The following is a 26,459-nucleotide window of genomic DNA, read 5'->3' as shown; positions in this document are numbered from 1 at the left end:
TAAAATTAGTTAGTGTATAAGGTACCCCCAGAAAAACCCCAAAACCAATAGACTTTCAGTCTGCTGATTCTCCATATGAGCAAACAGATGGTTAACACTGTTACCTTGGTTACCTCTTAAAACATTAATTTCTGATTCACATGGCCTCATATCATATTATACATCTCCACAATCAGAACAGAACCACTTAATGCCAAACACCATCATATAAGTTTCCTCAAAAGAAAAAAATGCACTCTTTAGTTTTTCCTAATAAAGATTTCTAGCTCAACTTTTAAGAGGACAAAAAGGATCAGTGATCAGTATAAAGAGTAAAATCATAAATATCTACGCTGACAACGTAGAAAAACTAGTTAAAAACACTCTTAAAAATGGAGGATCTAAACTTGAAGCAAGACACCCTACAGCTCAACTTGTGACTCTTCCTATTGCAACCTAGGATAAACACACTTAACTAAGCTTCAAAAAAGAGAATGATGCCTCACAGCCCTCATCCCAACCACATATTCTACAATTTAAACTTTTAGTTAGCTGTAGAACAATAAATTTCCATCAACAAGAACAAGACTATGTTGCATACATACCTATGTAACACTGCTACAAACTATCCATATCTTACATAATCTGTAACACTAGTTTCATACAGAACACAGGGTAGCGTTCACAGCTTAATTCAAGCCCTTTAAGAACAATTTTAGCTTGAACATTTCATAATATTAAGTAATAGCAGGTCTTAAAAGTGAAATCTATTCCCTGAGCAAAATGTTTATATATTAAAATACAGCTCTTACAACTTATCATGGTTCATTTTTGGTTCTGTTCTTCTTCATTGGGTTAGAACCACATAACCACTAACTAATATTTCCAAGGTAAGAAAAAGTCTATAACCTAAACAAACACTACACACTATTAAAAATAAAATCTAAAATAAAATGCTTCAGTTCTCACATTCACTTGCACAGAACACCTACACTACTATACCTTCAGGAAAAATGAAGATGTTTTATAGCAGACCTGAAATGAGGTCCAGGTGAAAGCTAAATTGGTTCTGATGGTGAAAAAGCTAATGACCTCCAGCTGCAATGCCGATTAAGCTTTTTAGTCCATTTGATTAGAAATACACAGTAACAGCACTAAAATGATTGTGCAGAATGTAGCTGATGATCTGTACAAAATTAAATTTAATCAAAATTAAAGATGATTACCTCATCCAACTGTCTACTGAAAAAAAAATACAGAAAATTAATTTGAAACACACCTTTTATCAAAACGAAGCTACATTGCCTCATTAAATAACATATTCTCGCTGATGTTCAACAGCTGTTACCTGCTTCTCTTAATACGTGTCTCTGCTCATGGGAAAGAAAACCTCCCTGGGGTCGGCGAGGGGCTGCGGGCCCCGGCCGGGGGGCAGCTGGAAACGGCCGTGAGGCGAGATGCCCAGCAGGGGGCGCTGCCGGGGAGCGGCCGCGGAGCGAGCTCGATTAATTAATGAATTTTTAAATGAATGAGAATCCGAGTTGCAAAAACTACACGGCGAGAGCTGCCCTGACAGCGGGTATGTTAAAAAGGGGATGTCTGCGTTAGGGAAGATTTGCCGTTAGTGAGTGTACCCCCAAAACCATGAGTTATAATAATATATAAGTAGTTTTGGAGAATAGCAAAGATGTTTGCATTAGTTACCGGTTGTGCAATTCGTTTTAATTACGATGTCTATACATACATTTCTATATAACAAAATGCGGCTTTTAAATACTGATTTCATGCTATTGCCAAAATGCTTTCCTCTTGAAGAGGAGAGTAGCTGCATATTAGTGGAATAGATTGAATGAGAACTGATGTCAACTAATTAAACTCGTATGGAAAAGAGCAGTGGGGGCTCTGATCCACCATTAAATTGCAGATTGATTAATAATAGGTATCTGAATTTATCCTGAGTATGAACTTAAAGGGACTTTTCTACCTAGTGCCTAAAGAAAGAAAAGTTAAAATGAACTTGAGTTACAATACACTCTAGGTTCTATTACATGTTGATTTAGTAAACTTGTTATGAGATTCACTGATCTCTTGAGTTACCCCAGGTATAAACAAACAAACGAAAACCTCCTGAAATTAATATAATAAAAATTATATAGTTATCTTGTTGTTTATAGCAAAATTTTGCAATTGTGACTTTAATGATGGATATTTGGAATACTTGAAAGATGCACCTAGTTTGGCCTGATATTAAAAACAAAAATGCAAATCAGGAAAAAGGAAAGTGTAGTCTGCAAGGTGCTTGTTGAGTCATAGTGTAAATTTCCACCACAGCTTGGCTCTGAATTTATATACTGAAGTATGTATGTTTTTATAAATAGACCCCTCAATTACAGAAATCCAGGAAGCTTACTGTGGGGCTCCTAACCCATTCAGGTGAGTAGTGAAAAATGTAACAAACCTAAATAAAAGTAATGGAAATGTTTCATGAGGAAGTACCTGACAGTTTGTATTTGAAAGAGACTCTCACACCTACTTGATAGATTTGCCATGTAATCATGTTTAGCCACAGAAGGCTGGTTAAGGCCAGGTTGGTGAGAGGAATGCCAAATGCATCTTTGATAAGCGCAGGTGACTGAGATAGTGAGATGAAGTGATTTGCATGAGGTCAGTCACTAATAGTTTAGAGAGGATTAGGAACAGTATGTTACTGGCCCTCAATCTGTTGCTGTAATTATTGAGATACTGGAGTTTCTTGCAAAAGACCTTTGGTGTTAGTACTGCTGTTCTTGGAATTCATGGTAATAAATTAAAACATATAGACTTGTGAATTCTATTTAATGAAGGTGGAATGTCTCATCTCAAAAAAAAAAAATCTTTGCCAACTGAAAAATGTGAAAAGGGTTAAATCTGGGCTTTTATGAAGTTGCACTGAAGAAGCGTGGCTTTAAATCATGCAAAATTAAGTGTTCTTAAAAAATGAAGAGCAAGAACATGAAAACAAAACAACAACCAAACAAATTCCGTAATGCTCCAAAAACTTTTATTATAATGAACTCTAGAGGTTGTGCCAATATGACTTTCAGTGCTAGTAATCAGTTGCTTCTCAATAGGCTGCTGTTACTCCCTTGCTTCGTACAGCATTTGGGAACTTACGTACAGATATTAAAACATTTGTCAGCTCCTATGTTACACTGAGCGATTAGCAGAGAAAGACCAAGAGGGCTTTTTAATGCCATTTTTTAATGTAGAGAAAGGCAACAAACCCAACTAACAACAAAACCAACACATCTCTTTGAGAGACAAAAGTGTTTGTCTCCATAAAGCCAAATTTACTACAAACTATGGACTTAATGATCTTGTCATGCTATGCTCTCCTACAATCTCCTAAAGTAAAATCTAGCTTCAAATCTAAGTACAACTCAAGGAATCCTGGTAAATATTGCTATCATGTAACTTAAATATTTGGTAACACTGATGATTAATCTTGAAGCGTTCTGATGACATGGCCACTCCACTTGACAAATCTGTGTTATAAATAACTTATTAGCAACTGATGTGTATACTTTACATTCACAAGAAGGAGAGGTGATCTGTAAAGGAGTATCCTAGCTAGTGCCAAATTCAGTAAGGAAAAGAGAACAGTTTTGAAAATAATGGCATGTTTTAAATAATGATTCAGTTATGTTGTATCTAAGCTCTTTACTCTGTTTTAAAGACATAAATGGAAATTCTAAGCTGAGAAAATTATTATGGAGTTTGCTAACATATTTCAGGCATGAAACATCGGCTGTTACACATGACTGTGGAACCGGAGGCGGGGGAAGCAGCAGCTATTTTAACTGTTCTATGATTTAGTGTGCTACAGCAGATAATTATCTGCTGGAATAATCATGATAATACTTAGAATTTACAATGTGTTTGATATTTTTCCAAGATATACTCAACAGTCAGGAGAATTATATGGATTTGTTAATTAGGTCACTATTATTCTTGTTTTAAAACAAGGGGGTTTAGCTGTGGGTATTTGGAGTGGTTAATCACACAGTGAATGCAGCAGAATCAGGATTAGAATGGGATTCTCTTGTTTCCTGTCTCTGTTTTAATCAACTTGGCATTCTTGCCTGTCTAGACCATTCTGTTTTAATTTTTATTCCCATTTCTATTGACATAAGCTAGACCCACACATTTTGATAGAAGAGAGGAAGTAGTGTCTTTTCGATAGAAGTAATAGTAGTTTTATTGGCTTCCTTTGTAGAATTTTATACTATGAGCATATTTTCCAAGCTCCTTTTATCTTAAGACATCTATTTCTGTCCTAGTTGCTCCAAATAGGATTGTTATCCTTACATCTACTTACAGCCTGTTGCTTGAATTTAACCTTGCAAGTTTCTTTAAAGGTGGAATTTGCTTTTGTACGTTTCTGTGCAATGGCTTTCGTTATGGATGTCACGTTAGATATGAAAGGAAACCTACCATACTCGCCGATGTGGTTGGAAAAAGTGCAAAAAATATGTTAATCTTTCAGGATAGATTAGAAATTTAAACGCTGCTTAAAAGGTAAAAATTACTCATGCTTTCTTTTGGGGCAGAGAAAACAGCACATAAACAACTATGCTTGGACCCTCAAACAACCATCAGAACTGCAGGGTGAAATGCTCCGGCTGATTCATTTTGCTCTTTGTGGATATTATTCAGATCTTCACCAGTTTAGGAAATTTACGAATTCTGGGCAACGTAACACTACGACATCCCTCCCTGGTGCAGGCAGAGGAGTGGAAATCAGAGCAAGACAGGGAGAAAAGCAGGACCCGAGGAGCTGAGCTGACAGATGTGCCACGAGCACTGGGACTTGCTCTTGCAGTTTGGACCAAAGCACCCAAGGAAAGGTTTGGCTGGGTCGGAAGGTGGTGACATTCCCAGGGGTGGCAGCCTCGGCAAGTCCCACCGAAGGAAATTTATTGTAGTTGATGTGGAAAGCGGGTAGCGGGATAACCCAGACGTGGTGTCCTGTTACCACGGCCTGTGCGGGACGAGTGGATTGCACCTCGGTGGGATCACACAGAGCACCCTTCGCACTTTGGCACTCGTCACTTACTCTTTGTGCTTTCTCTAAGCAAGGCCGCGCTGCCTGTGGCTCTGGAGCCAAGCGTGTTCATGGCATCTCCATTCCGCTGCGCTCAGCCCGGAGAACGACAGCTCTTTCTTTCTGGAAAATTCCTCATAGTCTCTACAAAAACACCCCTCCACGCCGCACACGGCGCTGGAAGGAGCAACGGCCCCTCAGCACGCGGGACAGCGGCCGGCGGCCGCGCAGACGCCGTTTCCCGGCACTTCTCCTCAGGGGCGCCGCCCGCCCGCCCCGCGCACGCGCAGTGCAGCCCCGCGGGCCGCCCGCCCCGCGCACGCGCGGCGGTGGCCGCTCCCCAGAAAAGCGGCAGCGGCGGCAGCAACGGCTTCTCTCGCGAGACCTGGTTTGAACTGCGCGAGCGGCGGCGGCGCTGAGGTAGCGCGCGGGGGAGCGAGCGAGCGGTGCGTGTCCGTCTGCGCTCTGCGGGGCTGTTGTTGTCTCTTTGCTGCTCCTCGTCTGCGGTCCTGTCCTGTCTCCCTTCTCCGCTTTCGTGTCGCTGCGTCTGCGACGCGTGGCCTTCAGGTCCTGCCCGTGCCGCGGCCTTTCTGCCCGCGCCTTCCCCTTCGCTCTCCTGCGGCCCCCGCGGAAGCTGCGCCCGGTGGAGGCGGGGGACGCGCTCTCCCTCTCCGCGCTTTTTGCCCGTTTCCGTGCGGAGAACAAACCCGGCTGTAAGTCGCTGCCTGTTGTGTGTGTAACGGGCTGGGGAGACGCTTGCCCAGAGCCGTTTGCAGGGTCAGGCAGGTGTGTGAGCGGGGAAAACCGTGGAGTGACCGGCCCGGCCTGCACAAGGGCCCTGTCCCTAATTAGAGACTAGATATTGCACTACACTCCTCAAGCGAAGTGCTCTCAGAGCCAGTTGCTGTTTTGCTGAATGCTTCATAGTGAATGGAAGATGAGGCTGATTTGATTTCTCTTCCCACCCACGAATGTGTTTCGGGGAAGGCGATTTCCCCCTGAGAATATTTCAGCGTGAGTGTGCGACTTGGGAGGTGAAGAAATGTACTTGCTTAAGTAACAGAAGTGAATTGTAAAGGGGATACTTGGCTTAAGGGAGAGAAACTCTTGCTAATTGTGTTAGTGATCAGAAAACTGAGTGGGTACTCGTGAATAGATCAGAACGTAAATGACTGTTGCATGCGACCATTGGGAATAGCAGTTTAAATAGAAAAAGTTTTATAAAGTGGGACAAGGAGGTTTGCATGCCAGGAGATTGCCTTTTTATCTCCTACCCTATTATTTTTATCAAGAAGTACTTAAATGCTTGAATAATCAAGGTCCGGAGCCATCAGTACAGAATCTGTTGTAAAATGTTTGAAAACAATAAGCCAAAAGTGAGTAGCTCTCAGTAGAATAAATGGAGACCGATTTATATTATTTTACCTCCTACCTGCTGATCTTATTGCTTATTTATGTTATCTTAAACAACTATTTATGGGGTAGTTTACTAAAGCTCAGGTGTAGTATTAAATTGCAGCAATTACTTTCCCATATAACAATCCCTGTTTATGAACAAGCTGCTGGGACTTGTCTGATTAATTTCATCTGAAATTGACCAAGCAAAGTCGAGGCTGTCTGTGCTCTGAACGACATACTTGCTGTTTTCCCTAGTAGTTGTTAAGGGATGTGTGAGTAGGACAACTATTTATCTTTTTCCTACATATTTCAACTACAAAATTCAAGTCTAAAATATTTCTTTAATGTTATCCAGTAAATAATTTACTAAGAGCTAGAAGATTCTTGTATGTGAAACTGGAGGAGAGCATGCACAAGAGATTGAAGTAGGAGGGAGCGAGATAAAATCCTCAACCAACCATTAGGAATTACATGTGCACTAGAAGAAGGCGACCTTGGGTGCAGCATGTTTATTTGCCTCCCCCCCACCCAGGCCGACTGCAGAGCATCCGTCCTTTGGCCACTTCGCCTGATCTGGCTGTTTCTAAACTATCTGACAGCTTTCTCAGCTGCGATTTGAATAAGATTTGCATTTCTCTGGGGTTTTAGTTTGTGATCTGCATTTTCATGAGGCAGCCACAGGCGTTAAGCCTTTTCAGAAAAGGGCTGTGCTGTAATGGCAGCTTATAGTTGTTGGGACTAGACAACTGTTGCTTTTTTTTTTTTCTTTTAAAGGTGGAGTATGACAATAAGGTCAAGAAAGACTTAAAAGGACTACTGAAGGTGAGTTGAAATGTTACTCAAATTTAATTTAGCAAGCTAGGAGCAAGCAAATTCTTATGTTGCCTCTATACTGTTGTTTGATCAGAAAATCCTGTTTATGTAGTGAATATCCTGTCTTTCACTGGCTTATTTTAGCATAAGTGTGCAAAACTAGTGTTTCAAGCATTGCTGTGGTTAGGTGCGAAAAACTGAAGTGTCAGAGCCTGGCTGGATAAAGCCTCTTTGTGCGTGTTAAACTTGAATAACAATCAGTGATGGAAGATGTGAAAAACAGTATTTGATAACTTCTGTCTTATGTGTCTGAAAGGAATTAGCACAGTTTTGGCATGATGTATTTTTGCCTGTTTATTTTTCTATTTTAGGAAGCTGGAGTTATCCATATTTAAGGAAAGTTAGCAAAAAAAAGCGAAGATGTTACATTGCAATAATGACTCTTAAAAATAATTCCTCCTATGCTGAGCTGTGAAATTTGCTCTTGATTAAGACTAGCATCTTGCTAACATGAATAAGGACAATATATGTGCCAAATGGCAGCAATTAAATTATTTATGTAAAAAGAAAATCACACAATAAGATCTTCAATGAAGAATTACTTTCATCTTGAAGTTATACAAAAATTGAAAAATCAACTGTGGATTTTTTTTTTTGGTTTGGTTGTTTTTTGTATGTCATTGTCACTGCGTATATTCTGAGAGAACTCTCGGTTTATGTTGTTCAGAAGCCTAAATTGCTTAACAGTTTCTGTCTTAATAGGATTTTTTGGCGGTATGCTGATTTAGGAGACTTGGGAGCAAGCAGTCATACAAGCTTATGGTATTAGTTTGACTTGATTTTTATTCTTTTAAATATTTTGTTTACTTAGTTTTATTTTTACTGACTTTTAGCAAAATTCTTCTTGTGTCTTCTTTTATGATATGAAAATAGAAATGGATGGATTTTCCAAAACATGTGACTAAGACTTTTTGATTAACAAATAGGTCACCTGCAGTGACTGAAGTTTAAAGCAGAAAACAGTCAGGAAGGAGTCTATTGAGCACTAAAGTAAAAATCCCTGTGTTTAAAAATCCAAGTATTTTAATAGGGTTTCTGGGTTTGACTCTTTCCTTCAGTTACCTTTGTCTGTTTCTATATCCCACATAATCTTATTAGGAGTAAACTATCCTGCCAATACAGCTGCCTACATGAATCTTAAGTGTTATTTGTGTACACAAGTAATGTTACATTTAGTGTGGCTTTGTTTATAATACCACAGAAAATATTGCTAGCCAGATGCATGAGTGTGTTTTTTAGAAGGTGATTTCCTAACCTTCTCTTCCATATGGCAAGGCAGCTACATACAAGATTAATTGTGGTCCTCCTGTGCTAACAAACTGGGCTGGGTCCACAGGAGCTGTTTTGCAGCGTGCTGTTGTTTGAGACAGAGTGAGGAATGACGTGTTAACTGATTTCAAGGAGAAACAGCGCTTATTTTACTGTTCACAGGACTGTTTGTTCATGAGCTTTTTTGTGTGTGTCTTACATTAATGCAGAAATGTATCCTTGTATTCCAATTAAGAAAGGAAATCCAATGACTTATTTCAGATTAAGTACTGTAACTTACTGCAATATACTTTTTAAATTTCTGTTTTGCAATGTTGAAGTAACAAAAGAAACATGGAGGCCGAGACCATTTTAAGTCTTAAACAGCAACTGAAGGAAGCAGAGAATGAGCGAAGGAAGGCAGCACAATATGGCTTGCATTTATTGGAGTCCCAAAGTGAAGTTCAAAATCACTTGGATCAAACTCGCCGTGAATTGACTGAGAAAACGGAGGTGATGTTTTAAATTTTCAGTAAAGAAATGGCGGTCAAGAACTTTGTTTTATTTTAAGCGTTTTATGAACGTTGCAGGTGTTTTAAATGCCTTTTAGAGTCTAAGTTAATTTTTAAAAACCTCTTTAAGTATTTGTAGAGAAGGCATTTTATTTCTTCTCTAAAATATTAAACATAACTTTATCAAACTGGGACAGGGTTTCATAGCTGATTATGCATTAAGTGTTCAGTACTGTGTAGGATTAATGGCCTATAATGTAAAATAAATACTAAATGCTGAATTTGTTTTAGAGCATGTGTTTTGTGTATGTTTAACAATTCATTCATGTTATACTCTTCCCTACAAGCTTTGTATCACTTAAAGCTGTAAAAAGAATGCTGGCAGCAAGGCTGTGAAATTGATTTCTTTTGTAGTGAAGTTTTTTAATTTCTGTAATACCAAAGGATTCTGAATTTATTAGCACATTTATTTACAGCTCAGAAGAGAGTAGCATAGTGTTGAAATATAGAGGTATTATTTAGTCAACCAGTTTTCTTAGTAATTGTAGAAGAAAATTCCACTCAGGAGAATCTCTTCCACTTTTCATAAACACTTTAATTTTGTTTGTGTTCAGACTGCTGTGCTTCAGGTTTACCATTTCTCTTCATATAGTCTGTTTCTGGCTGTGCATCCATCCCTTCTCTTGTGACAGAGCTAAAATGGTGGTGGTTTTGCTGCAGGTTTTGTTTTACCAGCTGGAGAGTTGTAGCACCCTGCAATTTCGAATGAACCCTAGTAACTTCTTTGGATCGGTTTGCTGTTACTCAGCTTGGTGCAAGAGAGGCGACTGGAAAGCAGAAGTGATAAGGCAGCCGGGCAGAATCTTCCTTTTCTGCAGACAGCCCGAGACAGCAGCCGCTGCGGTGCGAAGCTGCTCCTGTACGTTCTAATCCAATGTTACAGGCTGGAGCAAAGTAACAAGCTAAGCTTGTGCAAACCAGATCGATTAGTAACTCAGAATCCAAGGGCAGAGGGCAGGACATGTGTGCTTTCACACAGTAGAGAAACATCTCGTGTGGGAGCTTCGGTTATCCAACACTTTGGCTCACTTTGGAATCTGAGAGCCAAAGCAATTACTGTCAATTTAAGTGTAAGTTTTAACAGTAGGCGGAAGAACCTCTCAAAAATCTGTGTACGCTTTGGTAAAAGCTAATGTAGACATATCATAGTAGATTTTTTTGCCTTTCTGGGTCTGGCCACCTGTGTACTCCCAGACCTTTTCTGTGCACTGTCTTTTGGGTTAAAACTCCTGTCCTCTAGATTTGAGAGCTAAGCCTGTCCTTGATAAGCTGTTGTCTGGGCTGTGGACATCTATTTCATACCTGATAGCTTTTGGTTTTGTTATGTTCCTTTTCTACGTTCTGGTTTGTGTTTTAAGAGTTATTTTATTTAAAAAATATCCTGCATCTTTATACTGATTTGGTTTTGGTATTTATGTTTTCCGCTTCCAAGACTCTCCTTTTTTTACTTTTTCATCTCCTTAATTGCTAGCTGAATGGAAGAGTAAAATGAAGCTGCCCTTTATAATTAGCGAACATATACAATCAGGCGTAGAGGGAAGCTGATTTAGAAGTTGTTCTTCATTCCGGAAGGGTGATGTGATTTATTACAAAACAGTAGGTAATTTACATGTCTTTACCAAACATTAAACCCATCTGCTGTGCACTAGGGGCATGCTTGACAGATTGTAACAATTTTAACATCATTGGGTTCTGTGGTGGTAAAAAGGACATGTAGGCTCTGTCTAAATTTTTGTTACACTTGCAGAGAAGATGCCCACACCTTTCATGTTAGGTGCAAAGAAATATACAATTTACACAAAGGAGAGAATATTGCACAATCAAATAAGTAATGGAATTTCAGAGCGGTTCGTTGGTTGTTTTTAACATGGATATGACAAGTCCCTAATTGGGACTTCAACAAAAAGTTGAACGAGCTTCCAGTTTTAGCATTTAGTGCCTTGGTTCCGAGCATGTATTCAGTATGTTGATCACCAAGGATTTATTAATATTACATCTAGATGTATTCATATGTTATTTCTTTCAGAAATTTGAACAAGAGAAATACACTCTTCAGAGAGAAATTGAACTGAAGAATCGAATGTTGGAAAGCTTGGGATTTGAATGTGAATCCCTTAAACAACAACAAAACATGCAACTGGATAAACAGAAAGAACAGCTTGCCAGAGTCTACGGACAAGAAATCAGTGACCTTAAAAACAAGGTTTGGCAACTAATATGTAGCTAAAGTGTTGTCCATAGCATTTTAAAGAATATGAGTTTAACTCATAATTGCACACTTGCTACCAAAACAAATCTAACAAATAGTTTTAATGTGTAGGAGCTTGTTTGTTTTTTTTTTTTTAAACAAACAGCTGTGTAGTTTCATTGTGAATTACATTATTTTTAAAAGTTTACTCTTGGGTTGTATTTTTAAGACATTTGCTGTAATTAGAACAGAATCAAAATTATTGTGCTTTTCAAGAATTTGTTATAAAATAGTGGTATTAAGTTGTCAACTATTTTTAAGTTGGAGAACTTGAAAGCAGAACTAGATGAAACCCGGCTGTCAGAGAAACAATTAAGACACAAGGTGGATCATCAGAAGGAAATAATTGCTGCCAAATCAGAAGAACTGCACATGATGTCTGAACGTGTACATGAGACCATGTCTTCAGAAATGCTCAATCTGCAGCTAGAGCTCACTGAACTAGAGAACGTGAAGGTGTGTGAGTAGTACTTAATTATTAGGGACGTAGGCTAGTTGGGGATAAAATTCTGTGCTTTTGCTCATTTCATTTTTAGATGCTTTGTGTGTATTTCTACCTTATGATTGGCTTACTATTAAGAAAATATGGACAAAAAGAAAATACCCTTCGTAACTAGACTTTAATACAAGCTCTTCAAGATAATATTTTGTGTTAAAACTAATTACTACTAACAAACCTGTTTGGTTCACTTGGGCCTGCTTTTCTTCAAGTTGTTTTATAAATGTTTTATTTAATGCTTGTTTGGGTTTGTGTGTGGTGTGTGTGGGGTTTTTTTTAGGCCAATGTTGAAGAACAGCTGAATGAACTGCAGTACAGTAAAGAACAATTAGAACTCGTAAACAGTAACTTACGTAATCAGCTGGAGCGTCTACAGGGAGAAAAAGAAGAGAGGGAAAAAGAAGTTGTTTCTTACTATAATGCATTAGAGGTATTCTCTTAATTTTATTCAACAGTGGGAGATATTGGGTAGATAATCCTTGAATTCCTCAAGTTGTGATGCTCGCTTCTGAGTGAAATCAGAGGAGTTTTGAGAGAGGAGTTTGGAGGAGGGAAGGCAAAAGAGAAGGCAGGGGCAGCAGGGGAGAAAAGTTATCGGGTAGTTGTGTTTGGTATCTCCTGTTGCTAAGTACTCTCTATGTTGGCATTCTTTTGTGGAAGGCTGTGTCTGCAGATCCTTCGCAGTATTCTGCCTTGTAACAGGACCTTCTCACAGGTCACTGATATAACTCATTTTTATTTCAAATTGCTTCTGAATGCCTTGGAAAATTTTGCACTAGGGAGTAGAGGAGTTGTGACGAAACAGCGCAAGGAGTCTCAGTACCGTTGATCCAATTGATAAACATTGAAGTTTCGCTTGCGAGGTTTTAGTTATGTTCTTGTCCTGAAGAGGAAGTGTAACGTTAAGCCTTTTCTTGAACGAAAATAGTCTCTTACGGACTAGAACTGCGTGCACAGTGAAGTACTGCAGTACAAGATAATCTGTGCTAAAGGCATGGGAAATGAAAAAGAGGTAGAACTATCTGATTAAATTCCTATATACAGTATCAGATGCTAAAATGACTAATATCTTCTTTCCTTTAATCTAGAAAGCTCGTGAAGCTAATCAGGAGCTTCAGGTTCAGCTGGATCATGCACTGCAGCAATCTTTGGACCCTACAAGCAAAGGCAATTCTCTCTTTGCTGAGGTACAATTATGCCACAGATACCTGCGAACATACAGAGGAGAGAAGAAATACTTCTTAGGTTGTGTTTTTTATATTGCATAGAAAATATTAGACTATCTGTACCTGATCTGGTCAGCATGAGTCTCTGTTCTTCAGATACTCCTTCAGAGTCAAACTGTCTAGGAACTAACCTTTGGAAAACCATTTTTATGTGCACTCTGAGGTTGGGGAGTTAGTAAACTTAATGGAACCACTTAAAGTTACCTGGCTATTGAGGTAAAAGATGGGGCTAGAGGTTCATTACAGTTTTGTCTGCAGCTCTTAGCTCTAAGTGGTTTTGTTCAGCTGGTAAGCCTTCTTTACAGCGAAGGCCGTATATGAAATACTAAAAGATGCTGTTAAATGCTGTCTTTTAAAAACATGCTGAAAATGGATGGATGTGTGAGCATTTGGGAGGGGTTTTGCATTAGTTTTTGAGTAGGAGTTCAACTACTGCTAAATGTATAGGAAGTTTTGTTCTCCGGTAACGCCCAGGGAATGGGTCGAATTGGTAGACAGCTCATATTTTTCTTAAACTATTTGTTCTGATGCCAATGGACAAAACTGTTCTACAGCCACACTGAAGTGTATGAAATGTTACTTCGTTTTGATATCAAAAGAACAAAAGAAAAATCTGTTGTTCTTTAGTCTTTGGGCTTCAGCTGCTGCAGCTTCTTAGAGGTAATGATGATAGTATGATTTCTGCCCCTCCCCCCCCAAGTACCGTTGATAGAAAAGTGGCGTTTGCAGAACCAACACCAATTGCTAGGTAACGTCTACTTGGAAAACTCATCATCCAAGTGACAACAAGTGTTAAAGTTTTCATAGTACTAATTGTTAACAATATTCTGTAGGTGGAGGACCGCAGGGCAGAAATGGAACGACAGCTGATCAGTGTGAAAATAAAGTATCAGTCGCTACAAAAACAGCATGCGTTCACTAGAGAGCAATGGCAAAGAATGAAGGTATGACTGTTAGTGTAATACTCCAGGGTTTCCTTGGGTATTGATGCTTTAGTACACAGGCCTAGGATAGTTGATGATCTTTAAAATATGATACAGTAGTCTGAGGGGAGGGAAGTGGGAGAAAAAACAAGTGAAATGTCATTGTGCTATTTGACTTTTATGGCACTTGAGCATTTTTCTATTGCTACTAGTGTTTCTTTTTTATCCTAGAACTCCAAGTTATGCTGAAGATACTTTGTTTGCTTACTTTGACCGTGGTGGTTACATAGATAAAACACAATTCCTGTCAGTCAAACTAACATTCAGTTTGTCTTGACAGTTGACTTTTCTTATCTGATGGTCATAATACATGAACCACTAATTTGTGTATTAACTGTAGTTGTAAGGAATGAATGCAAAGAAAATGGCAGGCTCGTACTCTGTCCTCTGATCCTGCTGTTGTGTGTGTGTGTTGGGGGGATTGTTTGTATGGTGGTGATTTTTTTTTTTTTTTTTTTCTCCTTTCACTCCTCTGGGTTGCTTTCTTGGTTTTGTTTGTCCATATTTTTCTTGCTTGTTCCTCTATTTAATGAAACAATAAGTCATAACTTTTGTCATAACTCTCTCATTTAGCCTACACTTTCATAGGATGAGAGCCTGTTGGTTAATACTGTAGAGAACTAGTTAGCAGAAGCTGATTTTCAAGATAATGTAGAGGGGATGCTGCAAAGCTGCAAACTGTTTTCATGTTGGTCTTCTGATTTTTTTTTTTTTCCAACACAAGGATGGATCCTTTCATTTTGATCAAATACTTGATCACGCACTTTGAGGAGAGTGCTTAAACATCAAGAGTGATGATAATGAGTAACACTGAAGGTACAGGTTTGTGTTACCTAGCTTTTATGGAGAAGTAGATTGAAAATAATTGAAACAAAGTTCTTAAAGGACAAGAAAAAAAACCTACTGATGCAGCAAAGGAATTCTCTTACTGAAATCTGAGCTTGAGAGTTAAAGATTTGAGTGAGTAAAATGATTGAATAGGATCAGTTTCTTCAGAAGTTTTCTCCTTGTAATGTGAGGGTCCATCATACTCATTGAATGGTTTAAGAAATATTCCTAATACTGAAGATTTTCACTGAGAACAGAGGCAAATTGCTATCCCTGTTCTACTACTTAATGTTTTTATTTGGAATTTCAATATGTACTAATTTGTCCCAAGAAAATTTCTTCTAATATCAGTATTGGAAATGGGTAGTTTGTTAGCACAACTGTTTTACTTCAGCTGCTGTCTTAGGTCCCTGTTGGGGTCCTCCCTGCTTTGTGTTGCATTGTGGTGCTGTGTGTTAAAGCTCAATGTACAGTGAACTGATCTCCTTGTTCAGCAGCTGATCCCAGCAGTGTGGTTGACTGTTGTTGCAGCTTCACTTATGAGAAAGTCTGAATGTGATTTGCTGATGACTTGTAAAGGTCTGCCTCCTGAACAGAATGTAAGCAGTAGTCCTCTGGAAGTTTTACCATGTCTGGTGTATTTTCCACAGCCCACAGTATCCCTTCCAGTTTCTTAATGTTCCCGTTCTTTGTTTTTATGTAGATCAACTGCAATCTGCAGTTCCGGTAGTTGGCAAATGGGCTTTGAGTGAAAGGGGAAAAGGCTGTGTGTCTGCATGCTTGGGAAATGTAAGGATAGTGTCAGTCAGCCAATGAGGGTTCAAATTTTGCCTCCCTTATGTCCCGTGGAAGCTATGAGGAGGAGATGATTGAATGTTTGGTCTAGTTTGTATACAGAATCATCAATATCCTTTATTTGGCATAAGAGATTCTGTAGGGTAAATATTTCTCTCATTTTCTCTGTTAATCTGTAGTCTAATTTGTTTCAGTTGATCCTTTCCTTGTGACATCCCCAAGTGTCCCACAGTGTTACCTTATCCATACTGACTTGACTAGCAAAAATGCTGCTGTTACCTCTAATACCCTGTTCAGACTTTCAATTATTGCATCTCATATTGTTTCTCCTGTTGTTTAAATGTCTGTTGTATCATTTCTAACTGAATGTGTCAAGGCCCTTGTACTGGGATGTTATGTTAACAGCATCAGAAAAATCTGCTGTAAATGCAGGACTCTTTGATCAGCTTCTCCTTTTGTAATGGCAAAGGGTTTTCCTTTGCTTGAAAAGATGTGTTCAGCTGAAGGAATAGATACTGAAATTCTTGCTTTAATATTACAGAAGGTGAACTTAGAATTATCTGTACCTCAGAATCAGAACTGCAAAAATAAGAAGGGGTTTTTAAACTCCTCGGTGAAGTTAGGTGTTTTTCCTGAGTGAGTTCTTTATAGATGCATTTTAGGTCTGATAAATAAGTCTGGATTGTAGTTTAGTTCTAGTCAACTTGGTGTTTACAGTTTGAATGTGACATTGCATGTGTGCCCTTGACAGTATATTTATAGGTTCCTTAATCAATACAGAGAAAGATATGAAATGTCAGGACTACTCTGTTCAGTAAGTTTACAGCTATCCTAAAGATCGTCAGTGTCAAACTATGATGGTGATTGTGGAGACTACTAAGTTTAAGCATTCTGTGCACTTCTATATTCAGAATTAGAATTACAAGGCTTGAGTACCCTAACCATTCTGGGTAGGAGACGGAGATTTTCAGTCACTTAACCCAGTATTTATTGTAAGGATGATTATTTTTATTTTCCTTTTTTCCAGCTGCAAATGGCTACACTGCTACAGATTAAAGGATCTCAGGCAGAATTTGAGCAGTTGGAACGCTTACAGTCGATGTTAGAACAAAAGAATGGCGAGGTAGAAGATCTTCTTAGGAAAGTGAGGCAGCTAGAAAAATTTAAGGTATGTGGTCTGTAATTAAGTGGACAAATCATAATCAAAAGCTAAAACATGAGAATAATTATGAAAACTATCTGAAGTTCATGCTCAGGTTTGAAAAGGCATCCAAAGGCTACTTATACCTTTATTGACCCAAGTTCTATTTTACAACTGGAGCACATATACCTCTGAAGTTCAGGGAAGAAGATGATTCTACACTGCCCAACCCCTGGTTTGGAGAAACGATCTTTTCTGGGTTCCTGTGTGTAGCATCTTTGTATTTTACATAGTTACCTGCAGTGTTTAATTTCAATTACTTGGTCGGAGTCCACTGAGCTGTGATATCTAATTTTTCTCTTGGAAGACATAACCTTTTTGTGCTTTTGCTGTGTGTACTTAGGCTTTATCTCTTTTTAGACTCTTGCTTATATTGGATATCTTGGATATTTAAGTCCTTAATGTGTCTTTGCAGTTGTAACATGCTCTTTCCTAGAAAAACTGAATTGCTTAATCGTTGTTGTAAAGCAATTTCTTCAGTGCTCTTACGCAACTTGATAGCATCCTGTCAATGTTTTGGAAGGTGAGAAATACATGACAACGCCTGTATGCACTACTGTAATGTTATTGATGTTTGCCTTTGTACAGAGTGAAAAACTGTAACCTTTCTTACTTTCTTACATCTGGACTTGATAGGCATTTTCTTATCACAGCTTTGGAATGTAAACTGATGTGTACTAGCTTATGCGTTAGGATTATGCTTTCCAGGATAGCGTTCTCTATTCTGCATTAACCAAAGTGGCATAAAGCTAGGCTTAACCTATTTTAGTAACCAACTGAGGCTGCCTGATTGCTTTACCGGTTTTGTGATGTATAAGCTTGATAGGTATTTATCTTTGTCTCTATGCCATAAATAAGTAGTGTCAGGAAATTAAATGATAGGTTCAAGTAACTGTCAAAAGTCAGTGACTGACAGAAGCCTATGAGATCAGTGGGACAGTATTAAATATCAGTACTATCAGGAAAAAAACCAACCAACCAACCAAAACCAAAACAAACCAAAAACCAGAACAAAACCACAAACCTAGACACCCTAGGATGTCATATGTTACTCATGTATTTTATTGAAAGCTTATTGCATTTATGGCATCTTTACTATCAACTGTGTCATCTAAAAGGTGGGATTGATGTTGAGATTTTGGCTGTGGATTAACATGGCTTGTGTTCCTTATCTTTGGGGTCTAGCTGCTGAAGCCTGGAAATAAAGGCTGAAAAAAATTCCCTGTGGGTTAACTAGATATCCCATATTTTCAGGTACAAAGGAAGATAAAAATTATGCAATGCTATTTGAAAAGCTTCTGGAGTTGCGAACTTGCCTCTTTCTTTCTTTCAGTGAATGAAAAAGAACTTTCAGTTCCTGTGCTGTTTGACACTTGCAACAAATGAGGAAGTAACTCTGAGCAACTGAGCTGTTGTGTGTTCAAACGCCCTTATGATGAGGCTTCTGTAGAAAAATGTGTGGAAAAAAATCACCTAAGGACTAAGTTAATGTGCTTCTGAAATGTGACTATTTGACAACCTGACTTTTTTTTTTTTAATCAGACTTTATATGAGAATATGGAAGAATCCAGAGCTAGTAGTAGCTCAAAAGGAGGAGAGTCTGAAGATGGTTACTATGCAGATTTACTGCAAATGAAACTTGACAACTCCAAGTATGTATTTAATGGTCTGTTTATATGTAGTCCCCTGACTCTATGTGCAAATACGCTCACTGGCTCATTTTCTAATGCTGTGGAACCATTCTATCTTTGTTATAGGACTAAAAGTTGTTTTGTCATTTCATTATTGAAAAAGATAGCAAAACTATTTTAATTATTGTTGCTTTCTTCTAGAAATGTTGTTAATGCTCCTAGATACAAGATAATTGAGAACACAGGGGACATGCTCTGACTATTCACATAATTATTTTTGTGTTGGTCAGAGTAACACCTTAGTGTAAAGGTTGTCTTGTCAGGTATAGAAGAAGTTATATTAATTTATATACAGGCTAAAAAAAACTCCCTGAATGAAGTACTGAATTTGTAAATTATGGAAAGTTTCTCAAACCAGTTACTACATATGCATGTGTGTATTGTTTGGCACACAGCTTTGTTTCTAACAAGCATTATATCTCTATTAATTGAAGTCACTGCTCTAGGTCAAGTGAAAACTTTCATTGTACTGAAAAAGGTCTCTGATTTCCTACTAGTGTATAAATACAAATTTTATGTGAAGTTGATGAATGCTTAGTTGACTTTGTTTGCCGCTTTACTAAAACAAAAACAACCCAACAAAAACAACCAGGTCTGAGTGACTGTATAATTTTTTTTCTTCCACCACAGCAAGGAAACTGAAACCTTGAAAAATGAACTGTCTTTGCAGAGGATGAAAGCTCTGTATGAGAGCCAAAGGGTTCTGGAAGTTGAAAGGAAACTCTTCACAAGTGAGAGGCATTTGCAAGCTTGTCAGAGTGAGAATATGAACTTGCGAGTTATGCTGGATGAGCTCAAAATGAAATATGAACCTGAAGGTAAATACTACTTTTCAATATGGAAAAGAATAAATATCTGGTCTTCCCAACCTTCGCAAGTCGAACGACATAAAACGGAAGACACTAGGTTAGTTCCAGATATAAACTAATGTTTAAATGGCTGCCTTTCCGATAATAACCTGGTCCAAAACCTGCTGAACTGATAATAGTGAAGTCATACCTTGCCGGAGGACTTCAGTATGTGTACTAACAATTTCAGAAGGCTAAAGACTCCAGGTCACAATCTTCAGAGGCTTTAGCGTATCACTAGGTAACCATAGTGAAGTAGGTGGGAACAAATTCTCAGGAGGTGCTTTTCATTATAGTAGCAGTATCTCTCGGAGACATAGCAGCCTTCTGAATGTAGGCAGCTGATATGAGTTTTGTAATAAGCGTAAAGCATTTAGAGGAAAAACTGTTCAGTAGCTCAAGTTATTATAGTATGGATTAAGTTGTGAGAATGGAGGCCCACCTGAAAAACAGCTGATACTTGGGTATGTGCAGAAACAAGACAGTTGTAGCCTGTGGAGGAAGATGAATGGGGAACCAGATGGGTGAGTTGATTCTGGTACTTGTCCATAGCGACGGATTTCAGTTCAAAGTCCTAGTTGTGGAAGCTTACCTTAGCAGCCTCCAAAATGGAAATAAAATAATTGAGCATAATCATGTAGTTAAGAGCATCTAATTAGAAGCCTTGGGAAAAAGGGAGAGTGGATGGGGAGAGATATTTTGTGTCTTTTTGAAGTTAACTTCTTTTGGGATACTTACTTGCTGATAACAGGTTATATGAAAGGACATTCTTTAAGGGATGTATGTTGTCTGTTAAGAATTATTACAAGGTCTTTAGTCATGTCAAATGTTCTTTACTTGTTTTATTATGAGCATGTTGGTGGGAAAGTTACCTCCATCTTATGTACAAGCACTGTATTCCTTTTCTTCAGAATTACTTAAAGGCACTAAACTGAAAAAGAGGAGGGAGAAAATTCCAGTGGACAGTACTTGTGAATACTTGGACAGCAAAAATACTTCAGTAAAAGAAGCTGCGCTCACTCAGTTGCCAAGTAAGGAAGAAACAAAGGTGACTTCCAAGAACATGGAGCAAAGTGATGCATCTCTGAAAAAACATGCTCTTGAAGCACCACCAATGAAGACCGCTCTTCAAGCAATGCAAAAAGCAGTTGAACCTGAAAGAGAAAGAAAGAGAGTTAAAATTAAAGATGAGAATCGTGATGTCTTAACTTCATATAGCCCAAGTGGAAGTAATTCCTTGACTTCAACTGCCCCCAGGTCAGTGTCAGCCTCTGTCTATGGTCAAGGCAATCAGCACAGACCTGCATCCCTTTTCTTTCGCTGCATGAACTGTGCTATCCACTTTTTAATCTATTTCCTCAGTCTTGCATGCAATGTAATTCCTCAGCTCCGGCTGCCTACATTGAACCTCTCAAAACCTCTTAGAAAGACTAAAATGATGACTAATGAAAAAGACTCTTGAAACTGTAACAATCTTTGAAACAACTTTCCCATTACTTGAAAATGCTTCAGATGTGCAGATAGCATGACCTGTTCACTTGGTTTGCTCTAACTTCAGAAATTGGACCAAAATCGAAGTTGCCAGACAACGGTGTTACATATCAAAGCAGCAAAGGCAATAGATATCATGTTTCAGTTTCATACCTAATTTCAGCCCTCATTAACTTTCAGATTTAGCTGAAAGCCTATAAATTATTTAAATTAAATAATTCTTAAACTGAATTGGGTTAATAGAACTTCCATTGTACAGGATTATAGACAATTAATTATACTTTTTCTGTTGTCAGACAACTGACTTCCAGAGTCTGGGTGCACATTAACTAGAAATAGAACTGGTGAAGAAAGATCAAGTTTTTCCCCCAAACTGAGAATTTGAGTTACTTTTTGTGAGATGGTAAGGTAACTTAGTACAGTAATGAGCTCCAGCTTTTATCTTGGTAAAAGGAATGCTGTTTGTGGTTTCCCCCCCGCCACCCCCGGCTGATGTTTTTGCATTCTGTTCGTATTCATAATCTTAGTAAACACATGTTTGAGGGGAGAAAAAAAAAAAAGTCTGTGATAGTCTGGATGTTTTGATCTTAAACTTGCTACTGTCTGCTAATAACAATAGTTTATTGAATGTAGAATGACAGCAGCTTCAAAGCTGGGGGAAGGCCTAACACATGGAAATCCGTACAGCATATCCCAAATCAATGACTTTTAGAAGTAACTGGATTGATGTTTAGACTCTCAGATCAATTATTCAAGGTTGCATTGGATGCAATTAACAGATTTAAAGTAACCGAACGGTACAGTCGTTTGAAATAGGCTGGAAAGAATATGGCAGAAATAGCAGTTTAAGTAGCTATATCAAGATGTGGAGAGACTGTTGCTGGGGAGGAAAGGTCAGGGAGGTCAAACATGGATGGTGAAAGTTGAGAGGAAAGATTGGATAATTGAGTGATGGTGTTGTGCTTTGACAGTGTTCTGTATACATAAAACATGTAACATGAGTGGTGAAAGTTTAACTTTTTCCTTATATTTAATTTGAAAGGAAGATACAGTGTCTGCCAACAGAAAGTTGTTGGAAACAGTCTGTGTGAACTGAAGGGATAAACCTACCAGAGAGGGAGTGAGGCGAGGAAAAAACTTTGTAGGGTTTATGTTTTCAAAACAGAGTGTGTGGAAAAAGTGGAAAGGGAAGATAAAGTCATAGTTCAGAGGGAGGGTTCTAATTGTGCACCCATTGCTGTTGCTTCAAATAAGGGATAAAACACAAATCCAGTACATCTGAAAAAACAAAACAAAAAAACCCCATGAACACAACACCACCATCACAAAACTCCATCTAAGCTTTTAAGTTGTCTTCCGTAGAGGTATGAACCTGTAAAAGGCAAATCCAGGTAGAAAGTTCTGTTCATGTTTCTGACTGTGTTAATGAACTACTAAATTTGCAGTTAATGATGTTGTTAAGATAACACTGAGGATTTACTCAACCCTGATCTGTTATGATTTATTATGAAATAGGAAGTCATGATAAAATCTGATTATTTGAGAGGCTGGGTTTTTAAACACTAAAAAAACCTCTGGACTGATCTGTGGTGGATGTGGCCAGACTTCATGCAGGACTACAGCTACATGTAAAGGCATGAAAAAATATTGGCTACTTGAGCAGGAATGTGGACCTGAAATTGGAGAGTTTGGGGGAAGAGAAAATAAATGGCACGTGCATGGTGGATAATTGTCAGTGTTTCACCTTCTGTTCAGCAAAATGTGATGCTCTGGCTGAAAAGGCTGTTGTGGTCATCGGGGGTTATTTCTGTAACCAGAGTAGGTTTTGTGCAATGATTAGTCTAGCTCGACCATTATTGCCCCTCGAAATGTAGCAGTGAAAAGAGCCATAGTAACCGTGAAAGGATCGCAAACTTTATTTCTAGAAAAGGGTGTTTAAAAAGCTTTGTCAGCTTAGCTTAGGGGGTGATGAAGAAGTGGTCAGAACTGATCTGTATGTACTTCTAGGGGTGACAAATTTCCTTCTTGGAAGAGTCTTGCTCATGTGGTTTAGCAAGGTAAAGCTAGATAACCTTGAACGAACAGCGTATGTATGTATCTGCAGTGTGTGTGTTACACTTCGAAGTTTAAAGCAAGTGAACGTTGGAATACTTCATTAGGTGATGGCACTGATAAGGTGATGGGATGTGAGTTGAGAACAGTAGTTGAGACAAAAGATTTAAATATTTAAGTGTTCATTGTTAATTGCTATTGTAATTCACACAATGCAAAGGTTATAGGTAAGTGATATCTTCTGTTAGGCCAACTGGTCAACAAAAAGATACACTTCTGTATGGAAATGCTTTTCTTCACTTCTGAAACTGAAATAACAAATTCCAGCCTTTACTGCCCAACTTAATTTGCATTTAGATTTGAGGTAGTTTGCTGTAGTTTGGTCTAAAGAAGGGCTTGCGTGCCTAAGAGCTTATTTGCTCTCTCTAATTATTTAGTTGGATTACATATACCAAATCTACCTCATTTGCACTTTGTTCAATATGGGTACACAGGCTGTAGGCAATGCCTGCAGCCATTTGGCTCAGCAGGAGAACTGCATAACTAATATTTCCACTGAGGTTTTTTTCATGGTAGTCGTCCTCAGGAAGCAGAGCTCCATCTGAGACTGCTTGACCTTCTGTAAATGGGTAAAGGAACCCCTATTATATCTGGGTTTTGGAGTCTATGAAGTCAAAGCTTGATGGAATCACATCGTAACTCTCTTTTCATAGTCCTCATTTTCAGCTGTATCTCTCTATTGTAAATAAATCTCTAACAAGAATAGTAGCAGCTATTCTTGTTTGGAAAACAGTCGCTGAAAGCAGCTGTGGATTGTTGTGGGTCGCTCACTGGAGGTTCTTGAGACGGCTGGAGATCCACAAGGTCACTATAGAGTATTGCTTTAACAGATGGGGTGATGAATCAGCATAGAATGCCTGTTGGTTATGTGAAGTGTTACTTAATTTGGAACTTAATTTTACCATAATTCTTTTTTTTCCTGTGGAAATAATTTTGTGTAATAGTCAGTTGGCTGTGGGTGATTTGTTGAGTAAATACCCATTATTCATCAATTTGTTCTAACAACACATTTTTGTTTATTAAGTAATTCTTAAATAATCAAAATATCTGACTGTACTCAGATGTCTAAAACTTATTTTTAACTTCTTTAGCACCAGCGTGGCAGTTAATGTGGTATTCCTATTTACGTTCCTAGCAGAATTAAAACATGTCAGTAAACAAATGATGTAACTTAGAGCCTGAAAATATTTTTTTTCCAACTACTACTTTTCAGATCTTCAGGCATTAAGATAAAGGCAGTAGTCATGCATAACAAGGTTGAAAACTAGTACATTGCTTTAAACATAGTCCTTTTTTGGTGCTAAATGCTTGACTTAATCATGTTTGTATTATGTTGCTGGGACGTTTGACTTGGAGTTGTGCTTCTGTGGACCTGATCCCATTTCTGTGCGTGGCACAGTCACTGTTTGCTTTGAATGCTGAGCCCAACCAATTAACACATTCAGTAACGTTTTTAAGTGAACATTTCAGCAGATGAGAGGCGAGGTAAAGGCTATACTGGAAATGATGCAATGTGAGCTGGTATAAAAATGTTTTAGTCTCATTTTATTCTTAAACACTGCCTGCTCTGTCTTTGCATATCGACAGTCTTCTATGCCAGTTGGCTTGTTGATTTTGCTTAAAACCTCTTACCTTAGCCCTGTTTTTTTTAACTAAACATGTATTTAGAGTGGTTGCTTTGCCTATAGGTTAACAGCTGAATCCACATTTGAAACTACGGAAAAAGAAGATAAGAAAGAAAATAAAATCGCAACTGAGAAGAAAACTCAAAAGAAAAAATACACAACATTGTATGTATCTTCTAAGCCAACTTCTGAAACACAATGTGCTCAGCAGTAAAACTTAAATTTCTGGAAGGAACGTGAACAATTTGGAGTCCTGCTTCAGCAGGAAATACTGAGTAAACTTACATTGTACATAAAGCTACAGGTTCCTAACTTAAGTATCGATCTGCCTTGTTCTGAGTATAATTGCAGTAACGAGAGTTGCACTTCTGATATCTTAACTTCCCAGAGGGCAACTGTCAAGTTCCTGGCAGCGCGACCAGAAGTGTTGCCTTGTCTTGAATCTCAGCAAAGTCTCTAAACACTTGTTAATCCTTGTTTGTTTGAAGTATGATGCTCTTCTGAAAGAAAGTACTTGCTACAGCAACTTAATTGTATGGTAAGACACAAGTCAACCCTGAACAAGACAGAGTAGACAACGTTGATGCAGAACTCAAGTCGTGTGCTCCTGAATTCAGAATTCTTAATGTTTTTCCCCTAATATGTCGTTGTCCAACTTTCAGACTGACCTGATCACAAAGGTGCAGGTGAATATTTTTATGCATTTAGTGGGTTAGTATTCATTTGAAACTCTAGAAGTTCATGTATTTGTACTAATAATTAAAATAAACCTTTCTCTTCAAAAATGTAGTGTGTATGGCATTTGAGAGAAAACATTTATCTAAAGCTGTCAGGTTTTTTTGATTGTCAGGTGAGGTATTTTGTAGAAAGGATTGTGTTTTAAAAAAAACCCCACTTAATAAAAGCTAAGAAATTGTAATGCATGTGCTGTGTGTTGTTGTGTTTTTAGGAGAGAACCTTAACTTTCTGATGACACTTCATATAGAAAAATTCTGAGGAGAACACTTGAAGCTAGTTCCGTGTTGTGTTTTTTTTTTTCTTAGCATTTATATGGAAGACACAAGATCATTTGACTCCTTATACTATGGTTTAAGCTTCCTATTGTGAATGCATCAGCCACTTTCTAAGTAAAAGACTCAGTAGTTAAGATAAAAGCTCTTTAAGACTTTTCCTTTTAAATTCTTTATGAAAAATATCTCGGAAGAATCTTACAACCCAGTGGTTTTTAGATTTGACAGCTTGAATATGTTAACTTCCAGTGGTACTTCGGAATCTAGGAGTCGTAACATGCCTCTGTATTTAAACAGATGCAACTTCAAGCTGATGTCAGGTACTGATAGTCAGCACCAAGAGATGGTAAAAGTAAACGCGCTATACAAAGAATTTTTTATTTGTTGTGTTCTCACTTTGGTCAAATTGCTATTTCATTTGGTGGCTTACACCACAGTAGCGACGCTGACTGTAATTTTTCCCACCACCACCAGAACACTTCTAGGTAATGTACCTTACAGAGTCTTTAAGTCATGTTTTGTAGACATCTAATGTTTTTTTGTTACAGGCTTGCAGTGGAAGAGATCTCTTCCAGAAAATTTTGTATGTAGCTTTTGGAGAAACTGCTAATACTGTGTCCTTATGAATCTGTTGAATGTTCTTGTTTAAGAGAACTGTTTGGATCTGCATGTTTCCAGCTGTGCCTGTTCAGAAGTGCTGCCTAGACTTTTGTGAACCACGACTGTGCACGTGGGTGGCTTTAGCTCCT

The 26,459-nt window shown here is 38.3% G+C and overlaps 1 protein-coding gene across 14 annotated transcripts; it reads left to right on the top strand.

Moving 5' to 3' along the window:
- The first annotated feature begins 5,414 nt into the window (after positions 1-5,414).
- SPDL1 (spindle apparatus coiled-coil protein 1) lies at positions 5,415-26,218 on the top strand. 14 transcript variants are annotated; one of them, XM_065643985.1, is made up of 15 exons: positions 5,415-5,482; positions 7,235-7,282; positions 8,036-8,095; positions 8,923-9,094; positions 9,814-9,996; positions 11,180-11,356; positions 11,663-11,857; positions 12,181-12,330; positions 12,989-13,087; positions 13,960-14,070; positions 16,760-16,900; positions 18,476-18,585; positions 19,255-19,442; positions 20,384-20,729; positions 24,764-26,218. In XM_065643985.1, exons 4-15 carry the CDS (start codon positions 8,936-8,938, stop codon positions 24,912-24,914), a joined length of 2,010 nt encoding a protein of 669 aa, XP_065500057.1. In that variant the 5' UTR covers positions 5,415-5,482; positions 7,235-7,282; positions 8,036-8,095; positions 8,923-8,935; the 3' UTR covers positions 24,915-26,218. The 14 variants fall into 14 exon arrangements, with proteins under 14 accessions (XP_065500057.1, XP_065500054.1, XP_065500065.1 ...); XM_065643983.1 differs by having other exon boundaries at positions 5,424-5,508; positions 8,932-9,094; XM_065643981.1 differs by having other exon boundaries at positions 5,424-5,508.
- The last annotated feature ends 241 nt before the right edge of the window (positions 26,219-26,459 follow it).

This window comes from Caloenas nicobarica, chromosome 13 (assembly GCF_036013445.1).
Source record: "Caloenas nicobarica isolate bCalNic1 chromosome 13, bCalNic1.hap1, whole genome shotgun sequence".
NCBI classification, from domain to species: domain Eukaryota; kingdom Metazoa; phylum Chordata; class Aves; order Columbiformes; family Columbidae; genus Caloenas; species Caloenas nicobarica.
Note: the sequence above shows the minus strand (reverse complement) of the source record. Positions and strands in the feature narration are given on the sequence as shown.

Coding starts and splice junctions, on each gene's coding strand:
- SPDL1 (XM_065643982.1), top strand. CDS start 8,936: ATGGAGGCCGAGACCATTTTAAGTCTTAAACAGCAACTGAAGGAAGCA. Junction 14,071..16,759: donor AGCAATGGCAAAGAATGAAG/GTATGACTGTTA, acceptor CCTTTTTTCCAG/CTGCAAATGGCTACACTGCT. Junction 16,901..18,475: donor GGCAGCTAGAAAAATTTAAG/GTATGTGGTCTG, acceptor TTTTTTAATCAG/ACTTTATATGAGAATATGGA.